At 39.5% G+C, this 15,746-nt stretch overlaps 2 protein-coding genes across 3 annotated transcripts; one reads left to right on the top strand and one right to left on the bottom strand.

Moving 5' to 3' along the window:
- Nucleotides 1-213: 213 nt before the first annotated feature.
- RB195_011557 (uncharacterized protein) lies at nucleotides 214-5,946 on the bottom strand (the record flags this gene model as incomplete). Of its 2 annotated transcripts, XM_064193018.1 has the most annotated exons (10): nucleotides 214-300; nucleotides 3,285-3,382; nucleotides 3,518-3,596; nucleotides 3,666-3,814; nucleotides 4,014-4,127; nucleotides 4,543-4,893; nucleotides 4,964-5,071; nucleotides 5,554-5,653; nucleotides 5,717-5,835; nucleotides 5,904-5,946. In XM_064193018.1, 10 exons carry the CDS (start codon nucleotides 5,944-5,946, stop codon nucleotides 214-216), a joined length of 1,248 nt encoding a protein of 415 aa, XP_064050601.1. The 2 variants fall into 2 exon arrangements, with proteins under 2 accessions (XP_064050601.1, XP_064050602.1); XM_064193019.1 differs by lacking the exons at nucleotides 5,554-5,653; nucleotides 5,717-5,835; nucleotides 5,904-5,946 and having other exon boundaries at nucleotides 4,543-4,717; nucleotides 4,781-4,893; nucleotides 4,964-5,069.
- A 1,706-nt stretch (nucleotides 5,947-7,652) lies between these two features.
- Nucleotides 7,653-10,163, top strand: RB195_011556 (uncharacterized protein; the record flags this gene model as incomplete). Its single annotated transcript, XM_013438625.2, has 8 exons — nucleotides 7,653-7,718; nucleotides 7,784-7,911; nucleotides 7,990-8,116; nucleotides 8,203-8,352; nucleotides 8,774-8,854; nucleotides 9,375-9,451; nucleotides 9,690-9,800; nucleotides 9,971-10,163. The coding sequence occupies 8 exons, from the start codon at nucleotides 7,653-7,655 to the stop codon at nucleotides 10,161-10,163; spliced, it is 933 nt and encodes a 310-aa protein (XP_013294079.2).
- Nucleotides 10,164-15,746: the final 5,583 nt, after the last annotated feature.

Here is a 15,746-nt window from a genome sequence, read left to right as displayed (position 1 = left end):
GATGAATGTTTTTGTTCTAATTTGATGCCATTCGATCTTTTTTTTTGCTTTTTGTATCATAAAATCGCAATTGTATTGAAATGGGAAACAGTTACAGTATGGATTGTTGGTATGCCATTGTTGAATGTTGTTATTTTTCACCTACGAGGCAATGAAATATCGAATGAATTTCTGTGAACAAAAGTTCCCTTGAGGACGCCTTGCACGAGCTTGTCATACCTCCATCCGTTTCTTAATTGCGTAATTTTCTGGCAGCGGTTGCTTATTCATTTCGTTGTCGTTGTTTGCAGCAGTAGACTGCTGAAATATGGACTTATAAAGGTGAGGCTATAAACCCTTATGTACATGATTTTAATTGGTGACAAAGATTTAATTTGTTTGTTTTGCGGATCTTCCGCAGGATTACATGTTCACCGCCGTTTCATCGAGAATTTTTTTTGTTCGTGCTACTCATTATTTTTCGAATTTCATCCTCATTTTTCTCATGCTCCATTATTTGGGAGAGAATAGCATTATTACCAAGGCGGCTGTCAATAATTTCGGAGTGGGTTATGCTCCGCTCCAAAATTATTGTCCTGCGACTCATTGCATGTGGTAGTAGCGGTACATTGAATATAAATTAGGAATAAATCTATAATTAACCCGATTTTTTTCTGAAAGGTTTCTGCTGCGTTCTCGGTTTGATCGATCGGTCTTTCGGTAGTTTCTTCCTCATTTTTTGTTTCGATGCTTTGCGTTTAGTGAATGCTCAACTAAACTTTGCTACATATTACAAGTTCTTGAACCTTGTAAAGAAGTGGTTTCTTTACAAGGTTATGATTTCTTCGAATTTACTTTGATTTTGGTATTTAGAGGCAGGACTTGAGATTTCTTTTTCAAAAGAAATTACTAACTGAAAGTTCATGTTATATGTAGAGCTTTGTTATTCCTGTAATTTAATGTAATTCCTAAATATCTATCTCATCTGATCATATCTAATGATATGATGATCTCTGATGGTTTCGTACAGTAGGAAGGTCTCGGTCCAATTTTAGATCCTATTGACTACGATCTTGTAGACATGAAAGGAGAGTAACAAACTTGTCCACCTAGCACGGCGCGTTATACTAAACTATACAAAAGTCACTATAAGCTTCCTGAATTAGCCCCAATCATATGCAGACCTAGTTAAATACAGCGTGCTGGGGAATTTCCAATGTTTGGATCTTTTTCACTAGACGGTAAGGTTCAAGAGGAAGTGTCTAAGTGCACAGCTATGAATCAGACCCTCAGGAGCACCAATTGCATCAATCTTCTAAAAGGGCAGCTCTGCGCTTTTAGGGTTGACGAAATAAAAGTCCGTAATGCGGATTGTTGGTTAAATTATCCGGCGAAACAAATTTTTACGATCGTAGAAGTGATGAAATTCCCGTCACGAGTTCTTCAGTTCTACAATGTTAAAAATACCTTCGATGGGTGTAATGAGTAGCCGCTATGATTGAAGAAGGTGGCTTTATTAATTACATTTGATCAGTTTTACGTCCTTAGGTTGTTTTATCTTGTATCTATCTCCGTATCTATAAATTCAAACCCTAAAGAAAGAGATCAATCGTTAGAATCGAAATGGTGATGGGAAATTAGGATAGCTTCTAGGATCGCTTCATCAAATTCTTGCGGAGGTTCGGGACAAACTAGAAATTCTCTCAGTTCACGGTGATTCGATAATACGCACAGTGTCGAGTAAACCTTAACTGAAATAAATCTTCAACTAATGTAACTTGTCCGTAATAACATGCACTGTTATTACGGACAGGTGACATTGGATGAAGTTTTTTTTTTTTTTTTTTGCAGTATGTCATTACGGAAGAAAATGAGGAACGCTAGTCTTTGAAAGATAGGGAACTGGGAATATTGTGGTTAAGTGGTGTACACAGTTTTTTCCTTCGACTGGAGATCATATGTAGATTAAAGGCATCACTCCAGGAATCTGGGATGTACGGATTTCCGATGGAGTATTCGTATATGGGATCGTAGATTATTGAGAAAAGGGGGATTTCGTTCATTTCTTCCTAATTGCCGTAGAAAACGCCCCGGATGATACGGCTTCGAGCGTTCCGGCCCACTATTTTCCACGACGAGTTCGATTGGAGCGTGCCAGCCTTGTGCACGCGCCGCATCTTCCGGGCGATTGTTTAAAATGGACGGAATCACACCCCTCTCCATAATCTACGATCCCGTATACGAAAACTCCACCGAAAATCCGTACCACCCCAGATTCGTAGGGTGATGCCTTTAAGGAAGCCAGTCAGATCAAATCCGGCACCACTCCTCAAATGATTATTCAGGACTGGAAGAGTGGAAAAATGAAGGAATCTCCCCGGAAAGTTCCTGTATCTACTTATCATTCTGGACCGCGTTAGGTGTGCGAACTTTGTAGAGTCGTTATCGAACGCGTTCAGCCGCGCTGTCAACCGCGTCGCGTGCGCGGCAAAGCGGGGTTCATTGGTTTTTCGTGGAGCACATGAGCGCAGCGAAACTGTACTACGAACCGACGAATTTGTCAGCAAGGCAGCGCCGTGGAGGAGTTGGCAGCAAAAGCTGCGACTATATATTGTATATCCAACAGGGAATAGAGAAGATTAGAAAATAGATTCCAGTAATTCTTTTCTGTGTAGTTCATGCTTAATTCTGTTTCTAAGATCATTTTCATAAACGCTTATTATCGTAATACGCAAGCCACTAAGTTATATTTTTGCATTCCTCCTTTTCTTCTTTCCGCTTCAATACTCATTTCTCCAAGGATACGCTTCCCTTTTCCTTCCCCCTCCCTCCACTCCACCGCTTCTGTAGGACACAAATTTTCTACGGCTTTGAAAAAACAAAGGTTGATCATGTTGGAAGGTTCTTGTAAAATAGTACTTTTACTTCGGATTCGGATCTTTTCAATGTATGAGTCTCTTCCCAGAGATAGCTGAGGGAAAATGATTATGTAAAAACAGAGGAAAGGAATTCTTCTGCTGCTTCCAGCTGGTCATTAATATTAATGACACTTTAGTTTACTTTAGTTCATCATAGCCTATGCAAGCGTTTCTTTGGTTTCTACGCTCTTTCCTAGAAATTTTTCTCTTCACATCTCTTACTAAGTGAATAATGGACCTTTGCTTTGCTCGTATCGCTCTGATTAACCACAGCATGATCGTGTAAGCTATTTGGAAGAAAAATATTATCCACAGAAGGCTACACATCGATTTCCTTTGCAAAAGCTCTATTAACTACAAATCTGTGCTTATGTTGAGTATATGTACCTCTTCTCCATTGACGTCCTCAATTAATTTCTCTCCGATTTTTGCTATTGAGGTGAAGAAAGCGAATGACATAAAAATGATTATCGTTCCTTGCAGAACTGAAATGTACCTTAGAAGCAGAAATCATTCAAATTCATTCGCAACGACAGTTCACTTATATTCTATCATTCTACAACAGTGAACTACTATGGTATGCTTTTTTTTCTAGTAATTAGAACAGTAAATCAACTCACTGAGTATGGTAGAAGGTCGTGTTAGGAGAAAACCTATTAGTGCTGCTGCTTCAAGTACGTAAATGCATCCAGCTAAGACCTAATATAGAAGAAAAATTATACCTAGTAGTCTTATTTTCATGACAGGAAATTTGTTTCTGATTGTTACTTGTCTATGCAGATGCGATCCGAGAAAACTCCCTAATGGAGCCATAGTGACAGCGACTGGTACGCTTACTGCTGCATATTCCCATGCCAATGCGGGAACATCACCTTCCCAAACTGCACGGAAATAAACGCCGACCATTGTGTTGATTCCTGGCAGGTAAATAATTCTACTTCTTCGTTATTCTTTGTGTTTTGATTTATTGGTGCGATGCACGTTGAAATTGTTGTTGGAACAGTCAGAATATGCATGTTAGCCATCTATGATATGCATTTTTTTTATAATTTCTGCTCCAACAACAATTTCCCTTAAAGTTATTAGATCCTGTCCAAGAAATCCCAAACCTCTCACCCATTAGAACGACCGAAGTGGGAGTGGCTGTCTTTTCAGACACTCGGAATAGCAGAGTGATAATCGAAAAAGTGCATATATCCACTCCTGAACCGGCGAATGCTGTGAATATTCCTGAAAGATTAAAGTTTAGCTTGCTTTGAACACTGATATTTCCAAAAATTGTAAGGAGAATACGGAACAGCTGGAAATCTGAGAGTCGGAGGTTTCAGAGCACCACGTGCTTCAGTTTAGTGTTGAAGTGGATTTAAGCTGATTAATTCGATAAAGCTACTCTTTACATTCATTTGAACACCAAACTCCACTTTACTTTCAACCGATTCGTATTAGTGAGAAAAGTTGTCACGTCCGATAAACTAAGCAAACGTAAGTAGTAAGTAAATAAATAAACTAAGGCCTCTGACCTTCCTGCACTTCCAGGGAGTGTCTCGCGTCTTTTTTGCTTCACTTGAAAATTACGTCTCAAACCTTCCCCATTAAAGGAACCCAACATCAAAAATATATCAAAACTCCGTTTTTAAAGTAATACCTCCCACAAATCCTGTAAAGAAAAGAACAGTTGCTTTCCAGAAATTGAACTGCGGAATGACGTCATAGGTCCGTCGATTGTGTTGGGCGTTCAGAATAAATAGTGCAATTGCGAACGACGACCAAATGGACACAAAGAGCATTTTCTTTTCGGCAGCTGATAGATGTTCATCCAGCTGCAGAAATATGAACGAATATGAATTACATGAAGAATCGAGAATATAGCTGAAGACACATACCAAGACGGATCCAATGACGAAACCTGGCACCGATCCCAAAGTCCCGAAAAGAATGGCACGTTTTTCAATTTGTATCTGCATGATCAAAACCACACACATCGCGCACGTCATACCTAAGATTTTTGGAAAGCTGCTATGGGAAAGAGTCAGTTTTTTGCGTTTTAATAGGTCTAGTTCTCCTACCTGCAGATTGTATAATTAATGAGAAATCTCTAGCGACAGAAGGATCTATTTGGAGGAGAAGCGTCATTACTGGAAAAGCAACAGCACCTCCTCCTTCTGATGTCATTCCTGAAAGTTACACTTACGATTTAAAAAAACGTCATTAAGAAAAGGAGAGAGGCTAAAATTGAAAGGATGGATCGTCTCGCCTCTAGCCCTAGCTTAAAATTTGTAGATTGCTCCAGGTAAAGAACTGTAGTCCACAAAATGACCTCAAGCTAAATAAAAGTGTAGGAAGAAATTCGCCCCTTTGAGAATTATATACTTCACAAAATTCCACTGCATCCGTTTTGCAAATTAGGCGCAATACCGAGCGGATGAATTCTGGGAAAAGCCATTAGGAGATGTAAGGAAGTAGTCAAGAAAAAGAGATGAACACGGTGAAAAGCCAATCGGATGACTTTGAGCAGACTTCATATGTAAAAATGATCAGATGAACATCTATTTTACCGAGTTGTACTAAAGAGTATGGAAGTCTTCTAGCTGTTTTTTTTTAAATCGGTTATCTTTAGTTTTATCGTTTTATGCAAACTTCTCTAGCAAAATGTTACCTGCAACGGTTGACCCGAAAAACATCACTACAGGCATTTGCCATCGTGTTTCGTACAATGTGAACCAATCGAATCGAAAAGCAGTCACCCACCATATCATCTTCAAATTTACTATTATTTAGTAAACACTAAGCATAGTTGTGTTAATCAGTCCTCTTTTCACCTGCATTATAGCGAACGGCACCAGGAAAGCAACATATTTCCTATGTCGTATTAGAACTTTGTCAAGAAAGTCTGCATCCTCAGGGACGGTTTTTTCAGCGTTATCGTTCAATTGTTGCCCTAAATTAAACTTTCTTGAAGTAGTAATTCTCAGAAAAAAATCTCAAAACAAAGGAGAAATCACTCACCTTCCCAGAAATATCGTCTCCAGGATGTGCATGGTTTTCGCATTTTTCAGTGAGGTTTTTTGGTCGCGATCTACGAAAATGACCTGGCGACGAGGATTAAATACTCACCGTGTTTGAACGAGAGGTTTCCTCTACCGTCCAAACAATACGGAAATCCCGAGTTTGCACCGTTCGGTTACGGATAAGAACTGTTTATTTGCGGTGCGACCAAGCCCGCAAAGAGCGTCCGTGTTTTGATTTTCAACAATACGAAGCTTTTCTTTTGTTTTCCCTCCCAAATTTATAATAGTAGTAGTTATTTTATAATTGATAATGGTAACCAGATGTAAGAGCAATTCTTTGAAGGATGTCGAGCAGTTATGTACTTTTGCTGAGTTTTGGCTTATGACGAAGCCTGGCCCATCTATCTCCTCTAGGCATCATAGATCACGAAGATTATGCATGAAAACATGAACGGTTTGAAATGCACTCTGGAACCCACTTTGCTCATAACGGGAAGAAATTATTTTACCTTATTACGGCTAACCTTTTACCTTACGATCGGAACTTATTTTTACTAGCAGTTACTTTACTGTAAAAAGCTTCGTAGTATCATAGCTGTACCTTAGGTCTGATCGTCATCACGTAGTTTCGGTCATGTAACTTACTGTCCTTATTCATGCCCTTGTACGACACTGCATGCCATTGTTCTCATTCTGCACAAAACTAGTTCTGAGCTGTTCGTGGTAAGAAAGAGTGATTATGAAGGAAGGGAAGATTTGAAGAATTGTAAAGAATTATGTCAATTCATATTGAGACGAGTTTACAGGTCTCTAAGGCGATATGCTTTACGAATCGTAGGAAAAAGGAGTACATTTTACTTCAAGAAAACACACTTCTTTACATGATCCTGTATGATGCACTATACCACCATTCCAACTAGTTTTTAAATACTTATTTTTAAGAAATCAGGTTTTCCAACATATTTTTAAATGCTAGTTCAGGTGCAATTGTGGAATTTTCTTGGACAAGATCTCTTTACACATCTTGGGTCGTCGCTGACTGCTGCACTGTGGGCAGTTGTTGGAATTGGTGTTTACCTGTAAAAGATGCTCTCCGAAGACGATCAGCACGACAACCTCAAGGAAAAATTCTTCCGATCACTCACTTAGATGTTCTAAATGTTAACTTTTTCCCGAAAAAATAATAAATTGTTTAAGTAATCGTGTAAAATGTTTCTGCAGGGTTTATGACCCCGGATATTTTTTTCGAGATAATTTTTGAGTATGAGTATCTCCTTCGTTTTAATTCCCAAATAGTTTATTTTTACTACTTATTTGAAGCGCCAGCTGATGTCTTATAAATTTTGCATTTATTCCGAAAGTTTTTAGTTCTGTTTCGGCGGGAAAGCGGTGACTCACTTTTAAGAAATACCTCATTTTATGATGATGGAAATGATTAGTCATAAGAAGTGATAGAAATGTATTGTTGATTCAACTTGAAACTCAGATCAATCAAAGAGCTGTTCTTTTTGCATCTTCGCTGTAGGTCGTCTTTCCATTATTCTGCAGCCGAGGCTGGCGCATACGTGGTCCTACAAAAAGGGACGTTAATCAATTTGGAAGTTTCTTGCAAAGTAGTATTTTTGCTCTGAAACCGAATCTCTATCCAATGTACATGTGACCTCAGTTTTTCCTCATATTTTTTTCTGATGTGTTTCAAATGATTGATTCCTCTTTTCAGTGGTGCTTCATCTTAGCGAATTTTACAATGGTTTCGTTCGTCTTGGTGGAAGCTGAGACGCAAGAGGTTCTTATGAATCTTATTCAGTTTTTGGTAAGAGTAACCACATGATATTTTAACGACTTTTTTCTTTTCCCATCGGATAGTGATTTCTTTAGACTGGCAGCTCGTTGAAATTCACAGTAGCTTCTGATCTACGACGACTTTTCGCCCGAACATATCTGGATGTAGACGGCGCGGGTGCTGCCGATGTTTCTTCATCAAGTGAGAACGTGCCACCGGCTAGGTTGGTCGTTGAAATCGTTTTATGCATTAAATGTTTGGACAACATTAGAAAATGTTTGAATTCATGAAATTCTTTCAGACCTGAGATCAATTCATCCCAACAATTTCACCATGCAGTGTCGAATTTGTTTGGATTAGTAACAAAGCCGGAACCTGAATCTTTTTCCCAATGGGCGAATCTGTCAGGACATGTGGCACCTGCCGAGGTGACTTCTTCCGCTCATATTCATTTATTGCTCCATTCGTATTCTCAAACAAATATTGAAGTATATTCCTCGCTGATCTCATTTAGTCTATGCATTCCGAATTATTGTGTGGAACTTCTCCTTATCTGGACACCTATCCATCAGCTAATACATCACTAGAATCTCGTGCTCATCAAATGTTCGCCACTGAAGGAACGCAACGAGGTCTAAAACGACCATGGATTCACCAAAGCACGGTCTGTTTTTAATAATCCTTATTCTTTATCACGGATCTACAGTTTTTACACCTCGATGTTGGGGCGGTTTGGCGCAGTCGGTAAGAGGCTGCGGTATTAACTAAGCCTTTCATCCTTCCGAGGTCGATAAATTGGTACCAGACTTCTCTGGGAGGGTAAAAGCATTGACTTGATACATCGGCTAGACCCTGCAAATCACTGTACATGCCAGTTACACATTCGTAAACCTAAAACTATTCTGAATTGAAGTGAACGTGGGGGCGCATCGCAAGCGGATTGATTAACACTTTATTCTTTATCCTTTTACCTCTCGATCTCAGAATTGTATTAAATTCGCATATTTGTCTCAAGTTTTCTGTAGTATGCAGTCAACTCCTCATACATCGCCCTAGGAAAGCTTATTCAAAATTGCTAATTCCAGCCCACTCAAGGCCCTATGGTTCTTCCTAAACAAGAAGAGAACGTTGAGAAAAAGGAGAAGATGCGTGAAGTTGCCTGCCAGGTAATTTCATTTCTTATTTTCTTTTGATTGAATATAATTGGTGCATCCATATTACATATGCTTTACCACTGTTTCACCATTTGGCTTCATGCTGCAGTGTAAAATACCTTTGATGGGATATTGTGCTCGTTATATTCTTTGCAGTCAGAAATTAACCTGAATTATTATGCTATGTGGGGCTGATTTCGTTGTTGACTACTCAAAAACCTGAATTACAAGTATTGATTATAACTATCCTCGACAGTGTCATAGGTATGCTAGCCCATTGCGATGACCAATGCAGCTACTGTTTGCAGCTTTCACCTCCGAATACTTTGATCGTGTTCTGTGCACTATCGATCGTTTCTTATGCTAACTCAACTCTCACAATAATTAGAAATAAACCAAAGTATTAGAGGTTGAAAGTCCAAATTTAATGAAGAATTCATATCCGTCAATAGGGTTTTCATATCCTACATCATCAGTATTTTGTTTGCTGTAAAAGTGATCCAGTAGAACATAGTTAAGAGTTTTCTCTTAGATTTGTGGAAAACGAATAACCATGCGACGCTGCAATCTTCGACATCACGCTGCTGTGGTACATTCGGGAATTGAAAGGTTTGTTTATATTAGATGTGCATAATTTTGCTCGCTGTCCCATATTTAAACATAAACTATATTACACTTTCAAAACACGACTTTTTTGTCTAGCCATGAGTTAAGGGATCTTTATGATCCTCTCTCATTTTGTCGTACTACTTCATCTTCATCTTCATTTTCTCAATTAGAAGTTTTGAGGAAACACGATATTTGTTTCAATGTTTTCTACGTTCCTCTGATACCCAAGATATTTCAGATACGCATGTCCATGTGGTTATGCGACTGTCCATCGAAATACCATCATTCGCCACATGTTGAAGCATGCAGCCGTCGAAGGCGAGAAACATTATGAGTTCACCGATCTACTGTAAGTTGTCGTATATCACTTGTTTATTATTCCTGAGATTCTTGATGACATCAGTAGTTTTGGAGCTATTGATTTTTTTTGAAATTTGTTTATGCTTTGTAAAAAAAAAACTGGTAGGCTAGTCGGTGTTGGATTTTTGGAAAACACAGTTACGTTTTTGGAGTCTTTAGAACACCAGCGGAAGCTGAACGAATAGAAAAACTGACAGAAGAGTGCTTTCGCGAATACAAAACAGTTCCACGTCACAGCGATGAACAAGGAGATGAACTGACAAGAACATTGGAATGCATCGCCACCGGCGCAGGTACCTCAATGCAGGAAGACCCAGTGCAGAACGATGAAATGGATAACTCCCCACAATGAAATCGCTGTTTCTCATCCTCATTACTTTGAGACTGTACATTTTGTACTTCCATATCAATATGACACATTTCTTGGGAATTTCCTTCATCTTAGTTTGCTTACAAAACCTTACACAGGGACATTAACATCATTCGTGTAATATATGTTCATTGTACGCCTTACGTTACATGCCCCATGGAATTATACACGATATTCATTGAACTGAACTCTGTGTACACTGAAAAAGATCCATTGAATAAAGTAAGAGTGCCGACTTATTCGTAATTTGTAATCTATACGTAGCCCAGTGATAACAAATAGTCAAAACACTCGACCGTTCGACTCGGCCTAAGGCCAACGAAGCTTTCTATCCGTGGTGGATGAATCGGCAACGAATTTGATTTAACTCGAAAATACACTGGAACGGATGCAATTAGTAATTTATTCAACTGTGACTGTATGATAGATGAAACCGCCCTAGTTCCGCTCTGGGCTTTTCATCCCTCCGAGATCGATAAATTGGTACCAGATCAGTCTGGGAGAATAAAAGGTTCAAACTTGTGGCTTATACTGTTTTGGATACGGGTTCTGGGAACCGTGGACATCTCCTAGCATGGCGGTTGTTGCGACTTTCGTTCACGGAATAGAATGCGGAACTCGGTTTCGGTGCAGTACTTTCCAGTACAGTAGTGTTGCAAAGATCTTTGGAGGTCGTCAAGTCTGGGCATAGCGATGTCGAACCAACCAAGATTGTCCAGAGCGAAGAGTTTAGTATCAGCAAGTGAAGACATGACGAGGTGCTTTTAAATGCTTTTCTCCCCTATTTATACATGTTTAGGGGGAGCATATTTCTTAGATCCGCCCTCAAGGAATAGCTAGGATGTAAGTGCCTTTGATTTTGAGTGGAATAATAAAAATTGTTACTGTAGGTCCCTGAGAAAAAGCATAGAAATGCAAATAGAGCACTTTCTCCAAAGCGGTCAGGTGGTACCTTCGAGAGAGCCGACCGGATGGTATTCTTTTGTGCATATGTGTTTGGGTTCTAATAACACGTTGGAACACAAGATCAAACCCGTATCCTGTACGGTACTACGAACCCTATAGCATGGTCGACCCTATAGCATCTGAGACGCTTGGCTATATACACGATACCATTTCTTTCTCGATTGGCCTGAGCCGCTGCGATATTTTCCTTTGCTGCCCGCAGGTGGAAAACTCGAGAGGGAAAGATCATAGATGACAGCAATTGATCGGTAAGCCAACTGATTTTTGGTTGTTTGTGGCCACGCCTTCACCAGCAATGTTTTGCTACCACGAGGATGCGCAACTTTTGTTTTCGCATGTTGATGTTTTTCTGATTTGCAATCTCGGTCTCTGTTAGTGGTTGTATCCACAGCAAAGCCAAATGCTCTGGTTTCACAGTTTCGCAGTTACCAAGCTGGCTGCATAATGTTTATCGCTAATGCAGGCCTAAAATGAGCGTCGAATACTCATCCCATTAACTTCGCAGCTAACCAGCTGGTTACATCGCGTCGATCTGCGCTCTTCTCTGGATAGACGATTGGTTGCTGAAAACTTAGCTCAGAATCTGCTCTGCATTGGTGGCACACATTGATAGTCTGGAAGAGAAACGATTTAAAAACGAGTCAAAACAATGTGATATAACTGCTTCTGCGCAACTTCCTCCGCAATTAAACATTTTCAGAAGTAGTTCGTAGAAATACAAAGGAACTTGCAGTGGAACTTTTCCTATATATATATGAACAATGTATATGATATACAGCTAAGACCCAGACACGTTTTCGTCTCTTCTCGTGTAATGATCATCACCCCATTTATTTACCAACTGCGTTATTTGCAGATGTGTTTCGGTAATACCGCTCTCTTTCCTGAAGAACAAAGACATCTAAACGAGAACTCCTCCGCACTGAGACACTGAGACCCCCACAAGGTTGGCCACGCAAAAGCTAAGAGAATACATGACCACGTCTCCGCCAACGTCCACAACAGCAACAAGAATATAGATACTTCTGGAATCATTCTTGCTAATGATGCTGCTGACACTCATAGTATGTTTTTCCTTTCCACTTGTGTAATTTTCTCAATTTCAATGTTCTCAACAATCATCATTATTTTTACTCAAACTTGCTTCTTGGTTGCGAGTCAAATGCGATCCCCATGAACGCGAACTCCAGTAGCATGTGGAGTTAACCGAAGATTCTGTTCGCTCGAGGTCTTTGCTGCTCGACAAAGAAGAATACCAGAATTTATTAGAATGGAAAGCTCTATTTATTGAGCGTCAATTTTGTTTCTTTAATTTTATTTAGTATATTTTATTTTTGATTGCTACATATGTGTATGTACATATATTAAAAGAATCGAATTGGAGAGTCGTTTACAGGCGGACCTTTATGGAGGATCGTTTTTAGGAAGGTTTTTCCTCTTGCACTGTTGGCTCAGGCCGGGATATTTTGCGCCTGATTCCAATTCGGAGTTTGAATGATTAGATGGGCGCTGTGTTGCATGTAACTGTGCTGGCATTCCTGTACGTTTCTTTTGCCATCCAGTGATCGAAGGTTTGGCTTTCTGACTAGTCTGGGCGTGGTACTAATAAGGATGATCGAGATCATTGTTATCAAGTAAATCTTCACTGCTACTATAGCAATGGCACCAACTAACCTTCATTGTGGATTCTCTATGAAACTCTTTGTGAGGAGATAGTGATTTCCACAAAAGTCAGGCGAGTCGAACGTTATTGATTGCTGTTGAGCGCTGTTGTATTGCGAACCTCTCAAGTGTACCAAATCTTGTCATTTGTTGAAGAAATTGGATGAGCACAACTCATATTCTTGTAGCGATCTAAGAGAGTCTTACATTTGTTAATAAAATAAAGTTTAAAACGTTGCCTTATTGCTACCACTTTGAAACACCATTCTTGCATAAGATATTTGACATTAGCATCTTTGTTGCGAAGCTTGAAGATATCAGACAGAGGACCGTTAACATCACAGCTTGTGAACTTTATTTGATATTCAATCCTTCTTCAAACTCCTTCACGACGTCGTACGCTCGCGTTTTTGAGGCGGTCAAGATCTGTCATCTGTCGCCTGCTGTGGGAAGTTTCTCACAGACTGTATTATACCCGTTGTGATTTTTTGCAGAGCTTCGTATTTCTAGAAGGAGAACATCATTAAGCGGAAGTTGAATAATCCCATATTGTGGCATGAGGACTTTTGGTGATTTTATCAGGCCATCAGCAGAGGTCATGACTTCGAATGCTTCACCGTGTGACCATCCTACCTCTAGGCACCAGATCTTGCTCAATTAACACCATCTACGTGAGTTCGGAATGAATGGGTTGTTTGCGACTCTTTTTCTCGCTTTCTCTAGAATAGCCAAGTATTGGTAGTTCCAGTTCTCCCAAAATTTCACTGCTACGAATCATATTTTGGATCTGTTTGCTCACGTAACACACGTCCATTTCAGATAGAATACTTGATGCTCCTTTGTGAGAAATAAACGGAGTGAAATAAAGTGAAAAAAGAAAGAAAAGAAGAAAATGAAGAAATAAAGTGGGAGTATTGTTATGTCATCAGTATCACATTTTGCAAGCGGTTTCTTTTTTTTTTTTCCTCCCCCCCTTCTAAAAAAAAATTTTTTTTTCCCCTTTGGATTTTTTTTTTTTTTTTTTTTTTTTTTTTTTTCCCCAATACCCCCCCCCTCCACGGGGAGGGGAATTTAATATACACTTTATTCGTTCGTTTAGTTTCGTACATATAATAGAAGAGCTATCTGCGTTATCATCTTTTCTGATATCGCTTCCATGATGTGCTTTCACCATTTTTAGATTTTGATTCACTGCGCTTTGTTTTTAGGAACACCTCTGCGTAACACAAAATGTACAGAACCTTCCAAGAGTGCGTCAGTTGATAAGTTTTGAACATCTTTGGGATGCACTGCCCTAGTCATTAGATGAGAGTACAAACAGAAATTAATTTTTTCTTGAGATTTGGAAGTAAAATAGCCCCACGAAGTCACACCCTGTGTTTTGAAAAGTTTTGAGACTAGCACTTTCGAAAGTGGCGGCAATATTGCAGCGCTAGGAGGAGATTTCGCAGGTTTTATGATGTCCTGTGGGAATTTTGCTAACCTGGTTCCGTACCACACACGATAACAGGTGTTTCGCATGTCACACTTTCCCTATGTAATTTGCTTGACTAAGGTTTGAATTTGATTGAAAACAGCTGGACGAATTTCTGTTGTTGTTTACTTGAGTTCCTTGGTTGTCTCATATCTACCAGTTCAGCACTATTTAAGACCTATTTGTAGTTTTATTGCAGTATCTTTACTGCATTTTTTCAAAATGATCAGTTTGCAGCTTTATGCCCTTAGGGCAGTATCAATAGGCATAGTTTTTTTCCTATAATATCTAGCTACTTGCTTCTTTGAACTGGCGTCTAGAGAATCGCCCAGTTTTCGGCGAACTCCTCAGCCTCTTATTCTCCATGAAACGCCGGTAGAGCTGCCTTTAGACATTCAACTGATCGTTAACGGAATTATTCCGTTTGTTTCTGTTCCGAATCGACAAAATCGAAGAGATTTCTGACGCTGAAGCAGCAGAATTCGAGAAGAAACAGTGGGTTACCTTTATATCGACTGAATTTGGCCCTGATAGTAATTTCCACTCTCATTACGGTTGCTATTTTGTTGCCCTTTATCGTTTTGCGTGAATTGGTCCATATAATCGAACGATTAGCATAAATATGAGGTCACTTATGTCTGTAATAACTACTTGCGGAACTATTGAGTTAACTTGGCAGACTGTTCTTTACCAAACTACTCGCCGATGCAAAAGGAGGCACAAGGAGAGGCCTCAACAGCACAAAAAGGAATAATTAGAGGGTTAGAAAACTAAGAAGAAACTCAGCGCCAAAATAAAAGAGGTTAAAGTTGACAAAATTTAGGAGTTTAGGTGGAAGCACTAAAAAAGAAAAGTTTGGGAAGATTAGGGTAAGTTAAGTGAAACTGCTGAATGAGAATGGTTAAAATGTTAAAGAAAAAGTGAATGTAGAAAAAAAGAGCCTCAGTGACACAGAAGACAAAATGGCTGGACAAGAAAAGAAACGTTAGAGAAGTTCAAGATTAGTATGAATATTTCGAGTATAACACTGCTCCTTACATGTAGTCAACTGATGTTTTTATGACTAAGGACAAAGCTCATACATGTGTGAAGATGAATTTCCATTGCAAACTTAGTACGTTATCCAAGGTGTGGGTCACCTTAAATGTCACGGTGGTCACCTTAAATGCAACCCACGAATCTGGGGTGGTACGGTTTTCAGGTGAAGTATTCGTATACGGCATAGTAGATTATGGATAGAAGGGTGATTCCGTCCATTTCTTCCTAATTGCCGTAAAAAACGGCCCGAAAGATACGGTTTCGAACGTTCCAGCCCGCTATTTTCCAAAACGAGTTCGATTGGAGCGCGCCAGCCTTGTGCACGCGCCGTATCTTCCGGGCCGTTTTTGGCGGCAACCGGGAAGAAATAGACGGGATCAACCTTCTCTTCATGATCTACGACCAAGTATAGGTATAACCTACCT

This window comes from Necator americanus, chromosome III, assembly GCF_031761385.1.
Source record: "Necator americanus strain Aroian chromosome III, whole genome shotgun sequence".
Lineage (NCBI taxonomy): Eukaryota > Metazoa > Nematoda > Chromadorea > Rhabditida > Ancylostomatidae > Necator > Necator americanus.
The sequence above is the reverse complement of the archived record's forward strand: the minus strand, read 5'-3'. Positions and strand labels throughout refer to the sequence as shown.